Source organism: Musa acuminata, chromosome BXJ1-11, assembly GCF_036884655.1.
Source record: "Musa acuminata AAA Group cultivar baxijiao chromosome BXJ1-11, Cavendish_Baxijiao_AAA, whole genome shotgun sequence".
In the NCBI taxonomy this organism is placed as follows: domain Eukaryota; kingdom Viridiplantae; phylum Streptophyta; class Magnoliopsida; order Zingiberales; family Musaceae; genus Musa; species Musa acuminata.
This window is the reverse complement of record NC_088337.1, coordinates 26,493,297-26,514,172: the sequence shown is the minus strand read 5'-3', so window position 1 is coordinate 26,514,172 and position 20,876 is coordinate 26,493,297. Positions and strand designations below refer to the sequence as shown.

The window sequence follows — 20,876 nt, the reverse complement described above, 5'->3', positions numbered from 1 at the left end:
GAAACTCCCAATAATTGAGGGGTGATAATCAACAGCGATAATAAATGTAGAGAGTGTCAACAATCATAAGGTGCTCAAATGATGATCCTAAGGTACATAAGGAAAAATAAAATTAAAATCAAAGATTATAAATAATAAAATATTATATTATTATGAAAAATAATAAGGTTATCAATAGTACAAAAATGTTCTAAAAAATAAGCTCCAGTTTTAAATAGTAAAAAAAAGTTACAAATAGAAATCCATTTTAAATAAAATATAATATATTTACCCTCATATCGTCGAGCACATGGCGTGCACCGTAGCGCACGAGGAAAACAGAATAGAAGCGGAGTGAGGCAGCGAGCGCCTTCGATCGTTTCCTTGTTCGCTTTCTAAGTCATCGAAGAACCGTTTCTTTGAGATCAATAGCCGAATGGATAAAGGTGGGATGGACGCGGCGCCTCCTCCTCCTCCTCGATCCCCTGCATCTCTCAGGTGGTCGATCCTCCGCAAGTCGCTCCTCCGTCGTCCCTCCGCCGCACCAGGTTTTGCACCCAACATAAAACCCTCTTTTTCTAGTTTGGAGTCGTCCGGGTTCGATGCCAAACTTCCATCACTGTGATCATCCAAATTTACCGGAATTTGACATTAGGTTTTTTGCCTTTTCTTTTACTTGGTGATCACAACGATTCCTGATTTCTCTCATCAAAGTTATGACTAGCTTTAATCCGCTAAAGTGGGACGCAGATGAGCCCTCGGAAGTGAACACCAAGAACGTATCCAGGAAAAGAGGTGGTGGCTTTAACCTGATCCCGTGTCACCCGGTTGACGATAGCGATTCAGTGGAAGTCGTAGAAGCTACCCTGCGGGCGAAATATCTCGTCGGTCCACGTGATGTCTGCACACGCTACAAATTACCTTTGGAGAATGGTCCTGGACTTGTTATGATGTAAGTACTTCATCTGTAAGATCATTGTAATTGTTGCTGTCAGTGGCTTTCTATGGGGGTAATATCTCAGCTTAATTAACTCGTTCGATATCTTTGCCCTCATCTCGGCCGTTTCATTTGTTCTCTACCAACAGCGATTTCTTTTTCCTAACATGATTGCTGAAGCTAACAAATGGCTTCAGTTCCTGAGCAGCTCACTTGATAAAGAATGTAAACTCATACGAAGCATCTTTGTCTATGTAATTCTTCTGATAAAGAATCAATTAGTACGTGGGTTGTGAATGTTGATATCTGCAAATTTAACCTGATCGTGTCACATCATTTTGTTCATATGATGATCTCACTTGGTCACTTTTAATATTTGTTTATTTGGCATTATCGGTTTACAAATGTCTTACTAATATGATTGTTCTTGTGTAAATTTCCAGTTTATTTCATCAGCATAACATTTCTATGTGTCAAATATTGTGCGACAACTGCTCTCTTTTTGATTCTTTTTCAGCCAAAGAATGGAGGATTGTGTTGACCTAAATGATTTTGAGATCTCCACTAGATTTGATATCGACACCACGGGGTTAGTTTGTAAGTTATTTTGAACCCTCATCAGAAATGCTGACTACTTGTTTTTTCAGGGCAAGATTTGATCTCTTCTGTTGGATTTAGCATTTTCCATATGGTTTTATGGATATCAGAACATTCTTTTCTTAATTATTAAGTATCATAGGAACAATTTTGAGATTACTTCTCGTGTTTAATCTTTATATGTTTTGGTCAAATTTTCCTCTCATTTTTTGGTTATACATTTTTGCTTGATTTTTCGAAGGTTTTTGGATATATATATATGTATGCCTACAGACAAAATAATGAATGTATTTTATATATATATATATATATTCAATATGTATGCATTTGGTTTATCAGAATAAGGCATTCTTGAAATTCTTTGGACGAGTAACAAGTTGCAATCGGTAGAATCTATCTCTGGGTGCCAAACCTCTGGAGCATGTCATAGAAATGAAATATTGACCTTCCCAAAATTCTTAGATCTTCAATCTATTAAATTTATCAACTCATCTATTTTTTTAACACATATTTAAATCCAAGAAATTAGATTATTCTTTTTGACAGCAATTATATGCTTTATCTTTGAATAAAATAACTACTAAGCCATTCAAATAGCATTAGATATTCTTTATGGAGCTTTAAAAGGGTGGGTCTAAACTTTTGTATTTTGTCTCAGAGAGGAATCCCTGCTATTTCTGCATTTACTTCATGTGCTACTTATATATTTTCATATTACTTCACGTGATGGCATTTGAGTCTATTGTTAATACAGTGAACCTTAAAATTAGACAAAGTAACTATTGCTCATATGTAAGTTGCAAACATGTAGAAATCCAAATTTGTTCTTTATACTTGAAGCACTAATTGTGCTGATTTTTTGAAGAAAAAAAGGGCATTTCTTCACATGTTTTCATTCTTATATTTTCAAATGTTACAAAATCATCTTCATTGTAATTTTTGTTTTAAGTCTGAATCTCCTAATATATTTTGTGTAGGTAGTTGGCCTTCAGAAGATGTCCTTGCTTATTTTTGCGTAAATCATCCTTTTATGTTCCGGTATGTTAGTCATTACTATGCTTTATGTCCCTACACAAAATGAATTATCAAAATTATTTTTCTTGTTTAGGTGATTTGCATCCCTATGCTAGAGACAAAATCACAAAAATTCCAAGATTGTACAAAACAAAAAAACTCTTTAGGTTTGAAATTCTTATTAGAGAGACATTATTATTCCTGAATCCTGATTATATCAAATTGTTCAGGATCATTTACCATGTGAGATTAAATTGTCAATACGTAGACAATGAATTGAAGTTTAGACATCGAGAACTCTTTGGGTAGACTTGTGAATTACAAACTGAAAATTTTACGCTTTGATGCTAAATGATGATTTAGTCAAAATAACTCCTTAGCTTGAGTATTTGAATTGTTGTAAACAGGAGATAACTGATGGCTTAAGGGTTTCTTATTGGCTTATTTATGGACATTGTCTATATAGTTTACTTTTTGAGTTAAAATTGATCTCGATCCAATGTTAAGGTGGAAGTTACTAGGAGTAGGAAAGTGTTGATACTTTTTTGTCTGTTTGTTTTGGGAACTCCAAGTTAATTATCTTAAATTAATTGTTGGTCTAGTTCTCCTCTATAGTACAGAGTCTCTACTTTCTCCCTATGTTATCTTATTCTATTTATGTAGCCATTGATGTTTTCCACACTGTAGGGAGTGAAAATTCATGGATCTGGGTATTGGATCTGCAGTTTAGCTATTGGGAATCATATTGATAAATATTATTCTTGATATTTTCATTTTAAAACTAAGGTTTACCCTTCAGATAAATGAAATTATATCTAAATTTGATATTAAATCATTGGAGCTTGCAAATCTGAATGTCAAACTCATTGATGACAACGGATGTAGAAAGGGATGAGCAACTCTATTATACAGTATAATAACATCCTTCGACAGATGGTTGATGAAAATTATAAACAACTTTAACAAGAAAAGGAAATGGAATTATATATTTGATAGATTTAGAAGCCAAACCTCCTAGTGGCAGGAGCCTTATGCACTAGGTTACCGTAACATATATGGTATTTTTTGTTCATGAAGTGACCATATCATGGAGGTGAATCATGAAAAGTCATCACAACTGAACCTTTGGACTGTTCTTCTGCGGGAATGAATCTGGAACTGGTTAAGAGCAAAAAATATATGCAAGTGTGACGAGTAAGACAGGAGAATGCTGTTGCTTCCAAGTGCAACTACTCTGTTATAATTTTTTAGTCAATTCCACATCTGATTTCGCTCTGCTTCGAAGTACCTTTTTGCACATGGGCACATATATCACATTGTTAGTATAACTTATCATAGAAGAAAGTAGAAATTTCCCATAAACTTGTATATGACATTAAATTTGTGTTGATCAACCATCTTTAGCTTCACCTTTGTGGTTTTGCTTGGTATAGAAACTTGCCTTCTACTTGGGGAGCATGAAGGTTGGATCATTGGCTCACTTTATCTACCAGAATGTTCTGCACAATGCAGCCTATCAAACTAGCTTGCTGTTACTAAAAGACATGAATTAGGCTTTTCTAAGTCCAAGTACTTGCATTGTGTTTTGGTCCATATAAAGGCCAGACAACACAATGAAATTTAATGTATCTGTTGTTATCTTCAGGGAGCTCATGCTGATCCTCTCCTTTCACTATGACCCAATATTTTTTCCAGTATAATGTTACTAACTAAATAGAAACTCTGATGCTATGATTGCTCTTGCATGATGAAATGACTCAAGCACTTGCCATCCATTTTCAGTGCTAAAAAATAGCTTCTCCATTAACAACACATGACTTTTCTATTAAAAGTTCATACCACTTGAACTTCTTACATATATGGTAATATAAGCAGAATAGAATATAAAATCATTGATCATGAGTTCCAACATTATACATCTAGTTACGAGGATGGAAGTATTTGTTCTTTAGCTTTCTTTGTTGTTGTTTTGTACTAACATTGATTGATGAATTCAAGTTTTGTCATCAAGGTCCAAAAGAGTGATTGAACTTGGATCAGGTTATGGGTTAGCTGGATTGGCTATTGCTGCAAGTTCAGATGCTCAAGAGGTGGTAATTTCTGATGGGAACCCAAATGTTGTTGATTGTATCCTGTTGTAGGTGTTGGCCCTGTTCTTTTATGGTCATTGTGATACTAATTGACTAATTTATCATTTATTAATACATTATGACCTTGTTTGCACTAAAAGACATCAAATCATACAATAGAACTTAATTTGGTGACAATTCCCTGTCTTCTTGAGTAAGGTTTTGTCACTTGAACTCTTGAATTTTTGACGGCTTCGTGATGATCAATGAAGCCATCTATATAAGATTTTGTTGTCTCAGCAGGTGCTATTAATGGAGACAAGACTTCTAATGCAAAGGTTCTCTAGAATCCATATATACCTTTGATAACACCAGAGAATGTAGATAATTTTGGGGCTATGATTTTAGTGATGCATTCTATTTATTGAGCTATTTACCATCATGGAGGTTTAGCTTCATTAATACAGGAAATCAATTACAAAGTAAAGCTTTTAAAAGCCAATAAATTAATTAGTTGTCTTTTGTTGCATTGGTAACAGTTTTATATGTCACATGCTTAGTTTTCTATTTCAAAATAAGAAAAAGAAAAAAAATGAAAATAAGCAGACATGTTTTGATCATGAGAAAATCAGCTAAACTTGGGTTTTTAACATATGATTTTAAAGTGAAAGTGGAACAAATAGTGTATTTTCTTTTATTTCGATTCGCTTGATTATTATTTTTTAAATAAACTTTTAAATTGATGCTTTAAACTAGAATAGATGAAAAAGTCTTTTAAATTACTGGAAATAATGTAGTTAAACTTTTGATTGAGAATTTGTTTTTCTTTTAAAAGATCATAGTTCAATGGTTTTTACTGAAAGATTGCAATCAAACTGTGTAAGGTGGTTAGCAAAGTGTCAATGATTGAGTATAGATAGAAAATTGGCTTCTAAAGCTGAAGTCGGAGGTAATCAATCTCTAGATTCTGTGTAGATTTATTGAGTAAACATATTATGATATGTTATTCATAAACATTAGTTTCTAACCTCGTACTCTATATCCATTGGTTATCATTCTTTATGAATTTTGAGGATGAAGATAAAATTTCTCACGTACTGGGCCAAATCAGACTCTTAAAGTGATTTTAAACTTTGCTGGGTTGCTCTCCAGTTTGTTGTTCTCAGACCTGGGAGTATCTCTCTTACCTTGAGCCATATAGATTTTAACCAAATTTATGGATCATATATTAGAATATTGTCATGGTTAAATTTTAGTATGTTCATAGGTTTGTATATTATTATATTATAATCTTTCAGAGTTGAAACATCAATCTGTTGAGATTTGACCAATATAGTCTGGGTGAAGCATGCTACCTGTCCATAATAAGGTAATCCATATATTACACATATAACAACTGGTGTACATTCTCTACAAATTTTAACATCGTTTCATTTTTTTTTCAGTTGGTATTGAAAATTAGCTGTTGTATCTTAAAAATTCTTTCTAACGAAAACTGCCATATGCCCTAGTAGTTAAAGAAATCTATTTTCTGATATTGTACCAAGTATTATTTAGTGATAGAATCTGAATCTAGTGCCTGCTGGTTTGAGATTTCGTTAGTATTCCTTAGCATTCAGATATTCAGCATAACATAAGTCTCAATGCTCAAGTTTTTGGAGCTACAAAAGTACAATCAATGATCTTGCATTGGAATCAGGATCTAGTTTCTGATGTGTTGAGTTCCTTTGATGTTGTTGTTGCAAGTGACTGGTATGTTTACTGATATCCTTGATGATTTTTGTTAATTTTTGTTTGATTTCTGTTATTTCTCACTGTTGTAGTTATCAAATGGAGAGAGAGAGCAAATGTTTAATCTCTATGTTAGACTAGTTTCTGAAATGTTTGTGTTTGGAATAACATTTGTTATATGTTTATTTTATAAGTGATAAATCTCTCCCTGAAACTTCTCATAGTTGCCATAATTACATTGAGGGGCAGATCTTTCGGAGAAAGATGTGTTTAGCTATTGACTGATTTATATTTTTAAAAATGATAAATCCCTCCCTGAAACTTCTCATGGTTTCCATAACAACATTGAGGGGCGGACTTTCGGAGAAAGATGTTTTTAGCTAGTGACTGATTTATATAGTGAAAGTTTGTTTTCCATGTTCATGTTCATGTTTCTTTTTCTGTATCCTATTGACTTATATTGGAAACCCTGAAATCTGCTGATACATCCGTTGCTAACTTTATCATATAGTAGAAATGAGGATTCATTCAATTCGTGGGTCCCATTTAGCAAACATCATAAACCAAGAATATATTAGAATTTATGCCAACCATAAGCTCCCAAAACCTATATGTTTCTGCTTTAAAGTTTGATTTATTGTATACCTTGAGATTTCTAGCTAACTAACTTTTCCTCAATACTTTCATTCAATTATGTCAATTCAGATGGAAGCATACAACAAAAACCAAAAACAATTTTCATGTCTCAAAGATGAAGATGGATGTTTTAATACAATACACTTTTAACATGAGCAGTACTAGATATATATGTAGTTAATGTGTACCTTAAGCTGCCTCATTTATTAACTGATCATTCTTTTATCTTTGTTCATTTGAAATTCAATTTTCTTGTTTACTAGTTAATTTTTCTTACTTATCATTTACATATGTTCTGATTCTCTTATTTGATTCTTGTAGCACTTTCTTCAAGCAATTTCACGAAAGCCTTGCGTGTACAGTCAAGTCTCTCTTGAAACGTTCAGAGGTCTCTGAAGCCATTTTTCTGAGTCCTAAGAGAGGTGATTCACTAGTCAAGTTTATAGAGAAAATCAAGGAAATTGGGTTGGATTACAAATTGCTTGAAAACTATGACACCCACGTCTGGAATATTCATCAAAAACTCCTGAAGGGCGATGACTCCACATGGGCTAACTATGACCCTGATCACTGCTACCCTCTATTGTTAAGGATGAATTTTCCTACATGAATATAAATGAAACATTCAAACAGCAAGTCAGGCATTCAAGATCATTCTTTATCATTAATGAACATAATTGATAATTGTTGAAAATATGATTTTTCACTTTTTTATTAACTTTGTTTACATAAGTTGGGATTCGGTATTGTTCGAGTTTGATAGATTGGTATTTCTTGTTAGAAGAACTGGTCCTTTAGAACTGATGACACCGGAATAGCCCTGTTTGGTAGATATTCCCAAGTTGATATTCAGCCCATGCCAATGGTTATGTATATATATTCTCTTAGTTGCATGATAACTTACTGACCAAAATAACAGGTCTTTATGAATGCTTAAAATCATTTAGGCATTGAGTACGAGCACAATGTGGCCCTCTGCTTACTTAGGGCTCTATTTATTGAACGTCCAATGTGCCTCCACACCTAAGTATCCTTCATGTAGAAGCTTGGAAAATTTTGAAGTCAAAACAGTGTTCATCCTCCATGCAGTGTGAACTATACTGACAACTTCCTGATCTAAATGACAAAATTCAAGAAATTTAATTGTATTTAGATCCAATAGACACTAGGTCTTGTTCAGTAGTGAGTTACATAGTTGTGGTTGTTTGTTATATTTATCAATTATTACTAGTTCTGTTTCTTTTTTTTCTTCTCTTGTATTGCTTAATTGCCAAGGTTATGAATTTTGAAGCTGAGTTTGTTTTGATATATTGTTGATAAATAGTTATAGGTACTTCCAACTCCTTTGTGTATTTTTACATAGCAGTCGTGAATCACATATTTATGCTTCTGGCCTAATATTCATTTCAGCAGCATCTACCTCCACAAGTCCCACACTCTATACTTGCCTTTGTCTCTAACAAGCTATAGGATGTCATCGACATGCTTGCCTAGTTGAATACAATTTTAAAGTTCCCAGACACTTTTTTTAACAAAATTTCTATGCATACTTCGTTCAAACATGCACTTCTTAAGAAGATATGTGACTTTGTGTAGTAAGTTGAACTAATATTTCATTCATGAAAATTTTGCATTTGTGTTGGATTTGGTAATTTTCAGTTTAGTTTATCTTGTTCAAAAAATTTGTTATCTAGTATTTTCTGCTTAATATACATCCACAGGTAATCACTATCACATATCATGTGTGATGAACCCCTAAACCCATTTTATCTACTCTAGCAACTAGTTTATGATAGGTGTGTCTTTAACCACAAGGCTTTTGTAGCTAAAAGCCACAACTTGTTGCAAATTACTAGTGGTAGGAGTGAATAGCCCTATACCATTTTTGCACCCGAAAACATTTGCAATGATGAATGGAACTTTTTGGTAGCTGGAAGCTTCTGTTGATGAACTAATTTTTGCTATTTTCCTTGTAAATGCTTCCATTATTTCTATTCTATTTTTGCACTAGTCTTATATCAACAGTGGGTTCATAGTTGTGGCAGTACATAACATAATTAGTATTGTTGGTAGAGTTGGATGTGCAGAGTTCTAGCACCAGGAGATAAAGTTTTGGAAAGTCGAGGACTAAACAGGCAAAGATTGGCAGACAAACCATTTCCAAGCATCATGATGCTTCAACCAGGACCAACTTCTGAGACATCCATGATGATGCAGCAATCAATAATTCCTAGGTCACTGTTCCAGACAATTAGCTCAGGGACTGAAACCTTAAACCCATAAGAATTGCTTCTGCCAGAGAAATTTCTTTTGGAACAAAAGTTGCTGCCTTTACATGGTTGGCCACATGAGAATGTGCCTTTTCCTGCACTAATATTCCCAGGACCTGGTCTTCAGTGCATGACTGGCCATTTCTATAGATTATTGTGTTACTATGGTCGTTCCAGTCTTTGTCCTTTGTCCTATTGCCTCCACCTGCTACACCACAGTAATGAGTGGCTTTCAAACACTTGGGAATCTGATGCATTCATACCAGCCATGAAGGTCAGGCAAGAACCAGATACCAGGAATTTATGTAGCCATATCTTGGAATATTGTTTGGCCTTATTAAACTATGAGAGAGAGACAGAGAGAGAACTGTTGTATCAAAGTGATTTGTCCTTTGCACCAAAAGAATCCATTCATCAATTTCTTTTACCAATTGCCACCTCAGGTTGTTTGGGCTTTTAAAGGCACAACACATTGACAAGGGGATTAATTGTAGATGAAACCAGAAAAAAAAATTGTGGCCTGATAATATATCCATGTCTAAGAATGAATCATTTTGGATTTGGGTGTCCAAGTGTCAGGTTAATTTCTTTATCATTGATTAAAATTGTGGATTTTAGAGATTTAACATTTTATGGCTTTCATAAAAATTTTCCTGTTTGATACAAAGCAACAATGTTCAGTGCTTTTACTATAAGCATCATCATCCAAAATGAGACTGGTAGATTAGAATTGGAACTGAACAATTTTGATGATCAAATAGCATTTTGCTGCATAGGAACCATCATGATGAAGACTGAATCATAAAGCAATTCATCATATTCAACTGCTGGAAAAAGAAGATTAAATGGAAAAAGAAGATTAAATTCATCATATCCTGTTTCTAAGTAAATAAAAGTAAAAATTAAATGATCAATCATTGTCAGAGACCTTTTATTCTCATTAGCCAAAAATGTCATCAGAGTTGCAATTGCTTTGGACCATAAATGGAGATATAAACTAGGAGAGATGTATCTAAATGAAGGTACAATGTACTGAAACAAGATGAGGAAAGGAGATCATTTCTAAGTTGTCTTCAGATCCCATATAGATGGGAGCCCTGGAAATAAAAATGTTTTCTATCCATAGATCATCTCTAGCATTCTCTAATGACACTACAACTGCAAATTTGTTGCTGAAACCTTAAATTTAAATCAGGGAAAAAAAAAAGCAGGAGAAATTGGATGTATACACAACATTATCTGAATGAAGCTTGGGATGTGGTTTACACCTACAGCTTTCTCATCTGGTACAGCTCCAACCTCGCCTTGGCCTCCGGCAACAGATCGTCCGCCCTCCAGTCCTGCACCAGGTGCGCTTGCTTCGATGCCCACGACAGCGTGTTGAGCACCTCGGCGTCCGCCAGCTCCTGGCTGTCGGGCACGTGCATGGCAATGTAGCACAGCAGGACCAACGCCTCGACCTGCACCTGCTCCCCCAGGTACACCAGCTGGATCAGGTGCCTCGCCCCTCCGGCCTCGATGATGGCCTGCGAGTGGTTGACGTGCAGGTAGTTCTCGGTGCACGCGAACTTGGTCAGCGCCGCCACCGCCTCGCTCATCACCGTCGCTTCCGTCTCGTCGAGCAGGCGCACCAGCGGAGCGATCACCCGGGACTCGGTCGCCCGGAACGTCCTCGACAGGCAGCCCAGGGCCGTCACGCTGGGTACCAGCAGGTCGTCGTGCTCCCCCTTCTCGACGATGTGTAAGAGCTGGTCGATGACCGCCTTGCACGCTGGCGAGTTCGGCTTGAATGCGGAGCGCCGGAGGTCGGCGTTGTGCTCGGCCACGCGGGTGATTTCCATCAGTGCCATGGCGGAATTGTGTCGAACATCTCCCGTGCCTTTCTCCAGGAGCACCGCGAAGCAGAGGAGGGCTCGGGACTCGGTGAGGTTCCTGCAGATGTCGGCGTTGCCCCTGGCGAGCTGCCACAGGGCCTTGGCTGCCATGGCCTTCATCTTGGCCTTGGTGCTCCGGTCCTCCATTTCCCTCGCCCTGTTGCCGGACCCCGACAGAGAATGCTGCTGGGGCTTCCAGGGCGCGGTTGTGCTGGTGACGCTGTTTGAGTTCAGGGCGAGTCTACTGACCTTGGCGGAGGCCACCGTGGACTGCACGACGGAGTGGAATTGATAGCTTTTGGACTGATCTTCCGGATGCGAGAGCAGACACCGGTCCTTGGCGTCGTCGAAGGAGGAATCGGACGCGGCGGCCTTGTTGGCTAGTACAACGGAGTGGATGGACATGGCCTTGGACGGCACGGAGTACTTGCTATGTTCTTGGATGGTCTCGAAGGCGAGGTGGCCGACAAGGAGGCGGACGACGTTGTTCTTAGCGAAGACGTCCTGGCACTTGGAATTGTTGGCGGCTAGCTCGGCGACGGCCCACGCGACGACGGCCTGGACCTTCATGGGCCCGTCCTTGAGGACCTTGCCGAAGGCGGAGCAGACTCCAGCGGCGACGAGGCAGTCAACGCTCTCCCGGTCGCGGCCGAGGAGGCCGAGTGCGCGGGCGGCATTCTCCTGCCCCTCCGCCTTGCCCTCCTTGAGCAGGCGGAGGAGGGGCGCGACGCCGTCCTCTTCGATGATGAGCTTGGCGAAGTGCTGGTTGTCGCGGGCGAGGGAGACGAGGGCGGCGGCCGCCTCGGATCGGGCGTCCGAGTGACCGGTGTGGAGCGTGGCGATGTTGCTCCAGATGAGGGTGAGGATGGGCTCGTTCTGGGCGATGGGGCACAGGCCGTGGAGCAGGCCGTCGTCGTCTCCAGCGGGCGCGGAGACGCGGAGGAGCCAGGAGACATCGGCCACAGAGTTGTCGATCTGGATGAACATCTTGGAGAAGGCGGCACCGGGGGTGATGCTGAAGAGGCGGTGCACGAGGACGCGGTTGCGGCAGCGGTAGACAAGGCCCAGGGCCTTATCGAGGACCTGCTCGGTGTCATCCATGATGCGGCGGGCGGGGCGCTCGTAGAGCTCGGCCCGGGCGGCCTGGCGGAGGAGGGTCGCGAGCTTGTCCGCCCGCGCCTTCAGCTCCAAGCACTCCTGCTTGTTGGTCTGGGCACTCCCAGCCGACTTGCTCACCTGATCCGCCAGCTGGATCGGCTTCGCCAGGATCTGCTTCGTCCCCTCCGCCATTTCCTCCTGCTCCCGACACTCGAGCTTGTCGTCGACGGAAGATGAAGAGGTCTCGCAGCGTCAATACACCACTCCTGATCGGTACGTACTGCTCACACCCTCCCCTGTCCCACCGGCTCTTCGGGCACCGCTTAATGGTCGGTCCCGCGTGTGGTCCCCATGAATCACTTTCCAATCACAATGCATGAGCAGGTTAACTAATGTTGGGTACGTCACCCAAAGCATCCCGATCCGATCTGATTAAATCCGGATCTGAGACAACTCAAGCTCGATCCAAATTTAATGGGTCGAATCGAAATCATCCAATTAAGATCCGGCCCGAATTCAAATTTGATCCAATAAGGAATCGACCTGATATGGTTCCACCATTTCTTGGATCCGAGACAACCCCGGTAATCATGGAAGACGGTGTCCCCGTCCCTGGTAATGTGGTCGTCGAGGCAAACACAAGCGCGCGCAAGTCACGGAGAATGGTCAACTCTCTTTTGCACTCTGGTAATCATGGCTGTTTGACCACTTGAGTTATTGGTTCTAAAGAGCATTTTAATCTTGCTTTTACGTGCCTGAAAGCCTCATTCTTCCTTTTGCATACAGCAAACAGAATACAATGACTTTTTGATCATTCTATAAGACTATATCTGGTCCGTGGTGTACTACTTCTAAACACCAAACTATTAGCCTTGTTTTAGTTGTAGATTTATGCATGTTTTGATCTCTACTTGTTATGATTCTGTATCAGTTTAATTTGCTAATTTATGTGCAATTCAAGCATGCAAGACTATAAATGGAATTTATCTTTGATGTAACATAACTCAGATTATATTTCCTTTTTCCGTTGTGCTGTTAAGGTTAAAAGAATCAGGAGTGCAGCTCCTGGAACTTTTAAGGTTAAGAGTGCACCACATCAAACAGTTGATTAATCATATACAACCGTATGACGTGATCTACTGAATTGTTATTTGTTGGATGCTATTCATGTTCTGCTAGAGGTTTGAGAAGGTTGAGAAATTGGCGGGCTTTGTAGACCATGAACAACACTTCTTAAGGTTTCAACTTTAGAAGGATGTGACGATGCTGTCGATATTTGGTTAGTGCTTAGATAATAAACAACCTAAGAACTCCAAGCAGTGCTGGCTTTAGACCATCATTTTTATATTTCACTATATATAAAAATTATTGAATATGCGCATGGTTTCAGCTTTCAATGAAGTGCAATAGGCATTGGGCTTGCATCTGGGAAGTGCACAGCCTTTGAACACCAAAGCAAATGCTTGTTTTGACCATCATGTGTATAGTAATACATGTATTCATGTGAAGCTATCAGTAAACACATGCATTGGCTAAGTTAATAATGCTCTCTGTCATACAGGTAATCTCCTATTTTCTTTAATCTAATTGCTTCTAGTATATCTTCTAGGTGCTTTGAGTGACAGCGTGACTACTATAAAGAGTCAAGGTATTTGTTGCGAGGAACAATTGTATGCCGTGGCCTCGGGGCCGACGCGGCTTGGTTCGGGTCCGGAAGGCGGGGATCTCCCTGGGGCGCTCCTCGAGCCCGCTAGGGTGGTCGTGGGCGAGGTCCGATCGGGACGGTATAGTCGTCTCTTCCAGGCAGGAACTCCTCGCCTGCGGGGCCGACGAGATCCTTTGGCTTCGCCCCTGCATAAAGGTTGGGCCGGGGTGCTCGGCCCGACCCCTCCGACGATCAAGTTAGATGGAGATGTGGAGGGGGTTTGTTTAGTGAAGAAGTCCCCCTCCCCCCTTCGTTTAGGACTCGGGGGTATTTATAAGGCAGTTTAGCGTTACCTGATGTGCCTGCCTGCGGGAGACAGGATCGTACCTCTGATGGCGTCTGACATTGCCATTGACGTTGCGTGGAGAATCGAGCTGCCGCAGGGTATGGGCGAGCTTCGGTCGTCGTCCTCTGCCTCGGTCAAGCGCGCGGGGTCAGACAACGATGAAGTCATTGTCTGAGGGCAGATGACATCAGCACATGTCGAGTCAGCATTATTGTCCTCCTTTTCGGGCAGAGTGGCACCCAGGTGAGGCCGACGTCGTGACACATCATGTCGCCATTATTACCCTTATCAGTATTTAAGATGTTTATATATCACCCATGCAAGTCCACAGTAAGGTTATGCCTGTACTCGTCACTTTTTTCCCTGTGCTTATATCATTAGCTGGCACTGGACTAGTGATACCATACTCTACTGCTCTGGACATATGCTTGCTTGTTATATCTTTCCCTTGAAAAACATGGCCAAAACCTGAGCAAAGAAAATTTAGTATGGTTCTTCTGATTTTGTTATCTTAGTTTTTAAGTCATTGTTCTGTTCAACAGTTACCTCTATTTGTCTTTCTTATATATGGTTTTGGCTGAATGAGTTATTTGATTTTAAAATATGTCTTTCTTGTAGGTCATGTTATTCATGATTTCTGGAGAATATTACTTTAGTAAACTGATAGCAGGAGAGCAATTTCTTCAGTTGCTTTTGTCTCCTCCCAGTATTCTATTTGTCAAATTGCTGATGGTTGACAACTGAAGCACATAAATAATAGAAATGAACCCGGGGGTCTATATACACACCTTACCTTTATATTTGCATAGAGACGGTTTCCGAGATTTGAATTTGAGTTATTCATGGTTTTTGGAGAACATCACATTTGATGATTTTAATTCTTTTCTGATTCTTTTCATTCAATTATATATTGTCAAAGTGTGTTATGTTGTGATGATACAGTTAGATGTTTTGACTACCTGATGCCTGTGTTTGCAGATACCTGTGAACATGGCAGAGTTGTGGGTTTCCACTTTCAATGCTTCCCAGTTTATGCTTCCAATCCTCTAAACAATCCTCTTTATATATGCTAATATGATGGACTTTACATCCAAATGTTTTTTTGTCCAGGGAAGAATAATGAGAAGAGGGAAGCAAAGGATAAGTTGGATTCTTGCAATCTCAAAAGACTGATAAAGAGGAAAAAGAACAGGGAAATCCTTTCAACTTGGTTAATTTTCAGTTGTTAAGTCAGTCATTCTTAATTAGGAATAAATCTGTTCTCTCTTTTTTTTTTAGCTTCTATTCTCTTAAATCATAATTTGATGTTAGCTAGCTTAGTTAGTAAAAATTTAGGCATTGATAGTAAGATTTTGAGAACAAATCCATTTTCATCATTTACATTTGCATAAAAAATCATCCCATGCATCAGTACATAAAGTTTTCACCAATATAAGATTGAGGAATATGATACTACTACTTTAAACCAAAAAGATATTGGTGAGTCATATAGGTAAAAAATAGATAGGATATATGTTTCCAAATTATCTTATAAACTTTCATCCTACTTAAATCCCAAACCAAATCTGATTCACTACTTAATACATGAATCTAATTCCAGTATCTACTTTGCTAGTTGAGGTGTTAAAGTAGATTAGTATGCAACCATAAAAAGATTTTATCTTATATTATTGTTTTTTTTCCAAAAGGAAAAAAATCTATTAAGTTTTCACAGCTCTGACAAATGACTAGTCAAGTCATTTTGGAGAGTTACATACATACAAAGCTTGGGGGATTTGATCTGCCATATTATATTCTCCAAAGCAATGCATGATAATAATCGAATTAAAATGCACTAGCAGTTGCTTAATCTCTGCTATTAAGTGTTCAACAAGCCAAGAAGATTGTGTATCAGATCGTTTCAATTCTGCCAAAGTTAAGAGAGTCTGTCTCAATTTGAATGTGTGTGAAACCTTTATCGATCGAGGTGATTCATCTGATAGAGACTTCAAATATGCTGCACACCAAATTTCTTGACGATCTCTAATAATGAAACCAGCTCTAAAGGTGTTACTCAGTGATGGGGCATATTTTGCTTCCAATCACTATTCACAATCACATCAGCATCAAAATTAACATACTGGACCGTACATCCCCGGTCAACGTCGTTTCGCAAAGGTCGGACGACACCAATTGAGTATAGTGCCATCTCACAAAGATCGGGACAGCGCTGACCGAGTACCGTGCCATCCCGCAAAAGTTGAGATAGCGCCGATCAAGTACCGTGTCGTCTCGTAAAAGTCGGGACGACGTCGACCGAGTATAGCGCCATCCTGTAAAGACCAGGTTGGCACCAACCAAATACAACATCGTCCTGCAAAGATCGGGGCGACACCGACCAAGTACAATATCATCCCATAAAGGTCGGGACGGCACCGAGTACAACGCCACCGCACAACATCATGACACCGAGGACGCCCAACATCCGCCCCAAGAGTAAGTTCGCCGCCCGAAGGGTCGGTAATAATAAATATGATAGGTACGACTGGTCCCCTGGTGGAGGGGTAAAAACCCATCACAGGGCCGATAATAGATGGTCTTTTGCTCATTTTCCACCCCATGTTAACTAGATCTTCAAAGGGGTCGAAATCGGGAGCCCCCTTCTCGACCCTGACCTGTGTGCAAGGATCGGAGATAGAGAGGCAAGCAGCTCGCCAAGGAGAGCTTCACGACTTAGAAGCCAAAGCCAAAGCCCGACCTCACTAGTTGATGATCCCTGTCGCTCGAGCGTCGACGTGGACGATCTTGCGCACCCGGGACCGAACCAAGTCGTACTGACTCCCTCTGCCATGGTGTAAAGGATCACTATCATTTTGGCGCTAGAAAGAGGGCCTAATGTCGTAAGATCGTTCCCAGTCGGGCAACAATGTCAAACAATTGGGCAATGAGTGCCTCTCGACCCACTTGACCCTCAGGCTGGGGGAACAACTCCTGCCTCCCCTTGAGCTAGAGGCGAACGACCCCCGGGGCGCTATTGGCGACTGTTCATGAACCCGGGGTTATCACCCTCGGGAATGGCTACTGCTCAACCTTCTATCTCTACCGAGGTGTTCCTCTACCTGACATACCAAGTTCAAGTTCTAACGGGGATGATGCAAACCATCATCCCCCTCGTGTCCCCCCCCCCCCCCCCCCCCGGGACAACTCCCAATGCACTCGCCATGCCGTAGTGGGAATTTTCGCCTACTACACCCGCACAGCCTCCACCCTCACTGGCACCGCCTCTGATTCCCCGGTAGTTCATGACAATGGACATCATATCCTCGCCCGAGCGACGGTTGAATCATAGGTCAATCCCCATGCACAGCGTGCGAAGCCTCTGACAGTCCCGAGCCTGACACGCTATTGTCCGACTTGGCAGATTCTCTCCGGGCGCAACTGTGCTCGGTAGATTAGCGTCTAGATGAGGTTCAATGAGGGTTCCACAAGTCCAAAGAAGAGCTTAGTGAGGCCTCTTCACGAGAATCACCTTTCACGCCTGAAATTCAAGACAAGCCAATCCCACCGAGCTTCCGCCTCCCGATTCTCGAAGCTTATGATGGCAGCTCCAACCTGACGGAACATGTCGCCGCCTTTCGAGCCCAGATAGCTCTATACAGCACTTCGGACGCTCTCATGCGCAGAGCATTCCCAACCTTGCTTCGGGGCCTGGCTTGGATGTGGTACAGTCGACTTAGGGCAGCTTCGATCGCCACCTAAGACCAGTTGGCCAAAGAATTCTAACTCAACTTCCTGGCCAGCGTGTGACCGAAGCCATATGCAATTCTGCTCCTCGGCCTCAGCCAAAAGGACGACGAGCCGCTTTCTCATTTTGTGACCCGCTTCGCTACTGAAATCCGGGGGCTGCCCGATGCTCCTCCCTCTTTAATAATGCAGACGTTCTTGATGGGGCTTCGGCCTTCCAGATTCTTATGGTCGCTGGTTAAGCGGCCACCGATGGCTATCCCCGAAATGCTTTAGCGCGCCAACCAATATGTAGCTACTGAAGCTTTGATGGCGAGAAAGCGTGAGGAGCAAAAGAGGTCGCGAACATAACAAACCCGAGGGTAGGCCCCAACACCGCTAAGGAGAGCTTTCGGACTTAGAAGCCAGAGCCGAAGCCCAACCTCACCAGATGATGATCCCAACCGCCCGAGCGTCGACGTGGATGATCTTGCACACCTAGGACTGAACTAAGACTAAGCCCGACCTCACCAGAGGAGGATCGACCGACCCAATGCACCACCCTCGAGGCTCCCATTCCTGCCTTTGAACTCCTTCAGGATGGAGATAGCCCTGTAGATCAAGGAGAAGGGACTCTTGAAGGCCCCCAACTCGATGAAGGCACCGCGCGAGCTCAGAGATCGCTCGAAGTACTACCTATTTCATCGCGACTACGAACACGACACCGAGGAGTGTCACGACCTCAAGAACCAGATCGAAGAACTCATATGCCGGGGGCATATGAGTTGCTACATCGGGAGGCCCCGCGAACCATCACCCCGTCCGTCGGGTCCGATCGGAAAGCAGATTGATGTGATCAGTGGTGGTCCGGCGTTAGGGGTTGATAGCATGGCAAGACGAAAAGCTTATGCCCGGGCAATCATTGAAAAACGCTTGAGGCAATCCCAAGTGCCCGGGATCACCTTCCCGGTGGGAGAAACCGAGTACCCGGAGCATGATGACGTGCTAGTCATCTTGGCCAGGATTGCTAATGCTCGGGTTAAAAGGATCATGGTGGACACCGGGATTCAACCGATGTCCTATACTTCGACGCCTTCCAGAAGCTCGGCCTGACCAAGGAAGACCTCACCCCGATTTATTCGGCGCTTACCAGATTTATAGGAGATTCCATTTCGTCACTCGGCACAACCGTCCTACCGGTTACCTTGGGCGAGGACTCGCGGGTCAAGACGGTCATGATAACCTTCATGGTGGTGGAACTCCCCTTGGCATACAACGCCATCCTGTGCAGACCAACCCTCAACAAGCTTAGAGCGATCATCTCCACATACCACCAAGCGATAAAATTCCCGACCCGAGCAGGGGTCGGAGAAGCAAGGAGCGATCCTCGGGAATCTCGATAATGTTACTTGGCGACTGTCACATTACCCAAGAAGCTGAGGCGTGAGCATCCCGTCGCTGACCCTCGGGACATCACCAAGCCAACCCAATGCCCCAAACCGATTGAGCACGCCTAAGAAGTCTCGCTATGTCACAATCGACCAGATAGGGTCGTCAAGGTCGGGGCTACCAGAGGAAGAAAGAGAGCAACTCATCAACCTGCTAGTTGAAAACGCTGACGTCTTTGCCTGGTCACTAGCGAACATGCCCGGGATCGACCGAATGGTCGCACAACACCACCTGAACATTAGTCCCCAAGTGCGACCGGTGAAGCATCGACCCCGAGAGCTAGCACCCGACTAACAAAAGGCAGTAGACGACGATATAGAATGACTCTTGGCGGTAGGATTCATCGCAGAAGCAAAATATCCTCGATGGTTGTCGAATGTAGTTATCATTAAAGAGCCAAATGGAAGTTGGAGAATGTGTGTTAACTATACCGATCTCAACCGAGCATACCCGAAAGACGGCTACCCACTACCAAGGATCAACCAGTTGGTCGACGCAACTTCAGGCCACGAGCTCCTCACATTCTTGGATGCATTCTCGGGGTACAACCAAATCAAGATGGCACCAGAAGACCAGGAACACATATTTCATAATAAACCGGGGAGTTTACTTCTACACAATCATGCCGTTCGGGTTGAAGAATGCTGGAGCAACCTATCAAAGGATGATGAACAAGGTGTTCGCCCGCCATATTGGGAGAAACATGGAGGTGCATGTTGACGACATGATCGTCAAGAGCAAGTCCACCCGAACCCACCTGATGGACCTTAATGAGACATTCAGAACATTGTGGGAGTGTGGCATGCGCCTCAACCCCGCTAAGTATGTCTTCGGGGTCAGCTCAGGAAAATTCCTCAGCTTCATCGTCCACCAAAGGGGAATAGATGCCAACCCAGAAAAAGTTCAAGCTATCATCAACATGCAGCCTCCCCGTTCGGTAAAGGAGATATAACGCTTGACCGGGAGGCTCGCCGCCCTGGCCCGATTCCTATCTCGATCAGGAGACAAATGTCTCCCCTTCTTCTGCATCCTAAAAAGCTCGAAGAACTTCGAATGGATGTCGGAATGTCAAGAGGCCTATGAGTGACTAAAGGAGCACCTGGCGCACCTACCCTGACTTGCTACGGTCACCTCGGGAGAACCACTCAGCCTCCACCTTGTGGCTTTCGAACACGCCATTAGTTCTATCCTAACCTGAGAAGATTTGGGAGTGCAGCAACCAATCTACTACTTGAGCCATGTCTTCAGCGGTCCCGAGACGCGATACCAACCGGTGGAAAAACTGGCTCTATGAACTCGTTTAGACAGCTAGGAAACTACGACCCTACTTCCAGGCCCACCCGATTAAAGTAATAACTGACCAACAATTGTGACAAATCTTATTCAGATTCGACGTGTCTGGACGAATGCTCAAGTGGTTAGCTAAGCTTGGAGAATTCGACATACAATATATCCCGAGGATGGTCGTCAAGGCCCAGGCAATCGTCGACTTCATCTCGAAATTAACTCCCCTTAGCAACAACAACGGC

At 42.0% G+C, this 20,876-nt stretch overlaps 3 protein-coding genes across 7 annotated transcripts; 2 read left to right on the top strand and 1 right to left on the bottom strand.

Annotated features, from left to right (window-relative positions):
- The first annotated feature begins 284 nt into the window (after nt 1-284).
- On the top strand, nt 285-15,471 carry LOC135597400 (calmodulin-lysine N-methyltransferase-like). Of its 5 annotated transcripts, none has more exons than XR_010481241.1 (9): nt 285-527; nt 730-931; nt 1,434-1,513; nt 2,491-2,551; nt 4,539-4,654; nt 6,216-6,348; nt 7,285-7,385; nt 9,037-12,892; nt 14,815-15,471. XR_010481241.1 is itself a non-coding variant. In XM_065090309.1 (7 exons), exons 1-7 carry the CDS (start codon nt 416-418, stop codon nt 7,571-7,573), a joined length of 993 nt encoding a protein of 330 aa, XP_064946381.1. In that variant the 5' UTR covers nt 285-415; the 3' UTR covers nt 7,574-7,795. The 5 variants fall into 5 exon arrangements, 2 of the variants coding, with proteins under 2 accessions (XP_064946381.1, XP_064946382.1); XR_010481240.1 differs by having other exon boundaries at nt 9,037-14,439; XR_010481239.1 differs by lacking the exon at nt 14,815-15,471 and having other exon boundaries at nt 9,037-12,478; nt 12,590-13,115.
- LOC103971650 (uncharacterized) lies at nt 10,277-12,397 on the bottom strand. The gene has a single exon (XM_009385720.3). The coding sequence runs from the start codon at nt 12,395-12,397 to the stop codon at nt 10,502-10,504; it is 1,896 nt and encodes a 631-aa protein (XP_009383995.2). The 3' UTR covers nt 10,277-10,501.
- A 3,081-nt stretch (nt 15,472-18,552) lies between the features above and the next one.
- LOC135596472 (uncharacterized) lies at nt 18,553-19,011 on the top strand. The gene has a single exon (XM_065088516.1). The coding sequence runs from the start codon at nt 18,553-18,555 to the stop codon at nt 19,009-19,011; it is 459 nt and encodes a 152-aa protein (XP_064944588.1).
- Nucleotides 19,012-20,876: the final 1,865 nt, after the last annotated feature.

Excerpts from the sequence above, each read along its gene's own strand:
- LOC135597400 (XM_065090309.1), top strand. The coding sequence starts at position 416 with ATGGATAAAGGTGGGATGGACGCGGCGCCTCCTCCTCCTCCTCGATCC. Across the intron at positions 528-729 it reads TCGTCCCTCCGCCGCACCAG|ATGAGCCCTCGGAAGTGAAC; the intron begins GTTTTGCACCCA and ends AGTGGGACGCAG. Across the intron at positions 932-1,433 it reads GGTCCTGGACTTGTTATGAT|CCAAAGAATGGAGGATTGTG; the intron begins GTAAGTACTTCA and ends ATTCTTTTTCAG.
- LOC103971650 (XM_009385720.3), bottom strand. The coding sequence starts at position 12,397 with ATGGCGGAGGGGACGAAGCAGATCCTGGCGAAGCCGATCCAGCTGGCG.
- LOC135596472 (XM_065088516.1), top strand. The coding sequence starts at position 18,553 with ATGAAGGCACCGCGCGAGCTCAGAGATCGCTCGAAGTACTACCTATTT.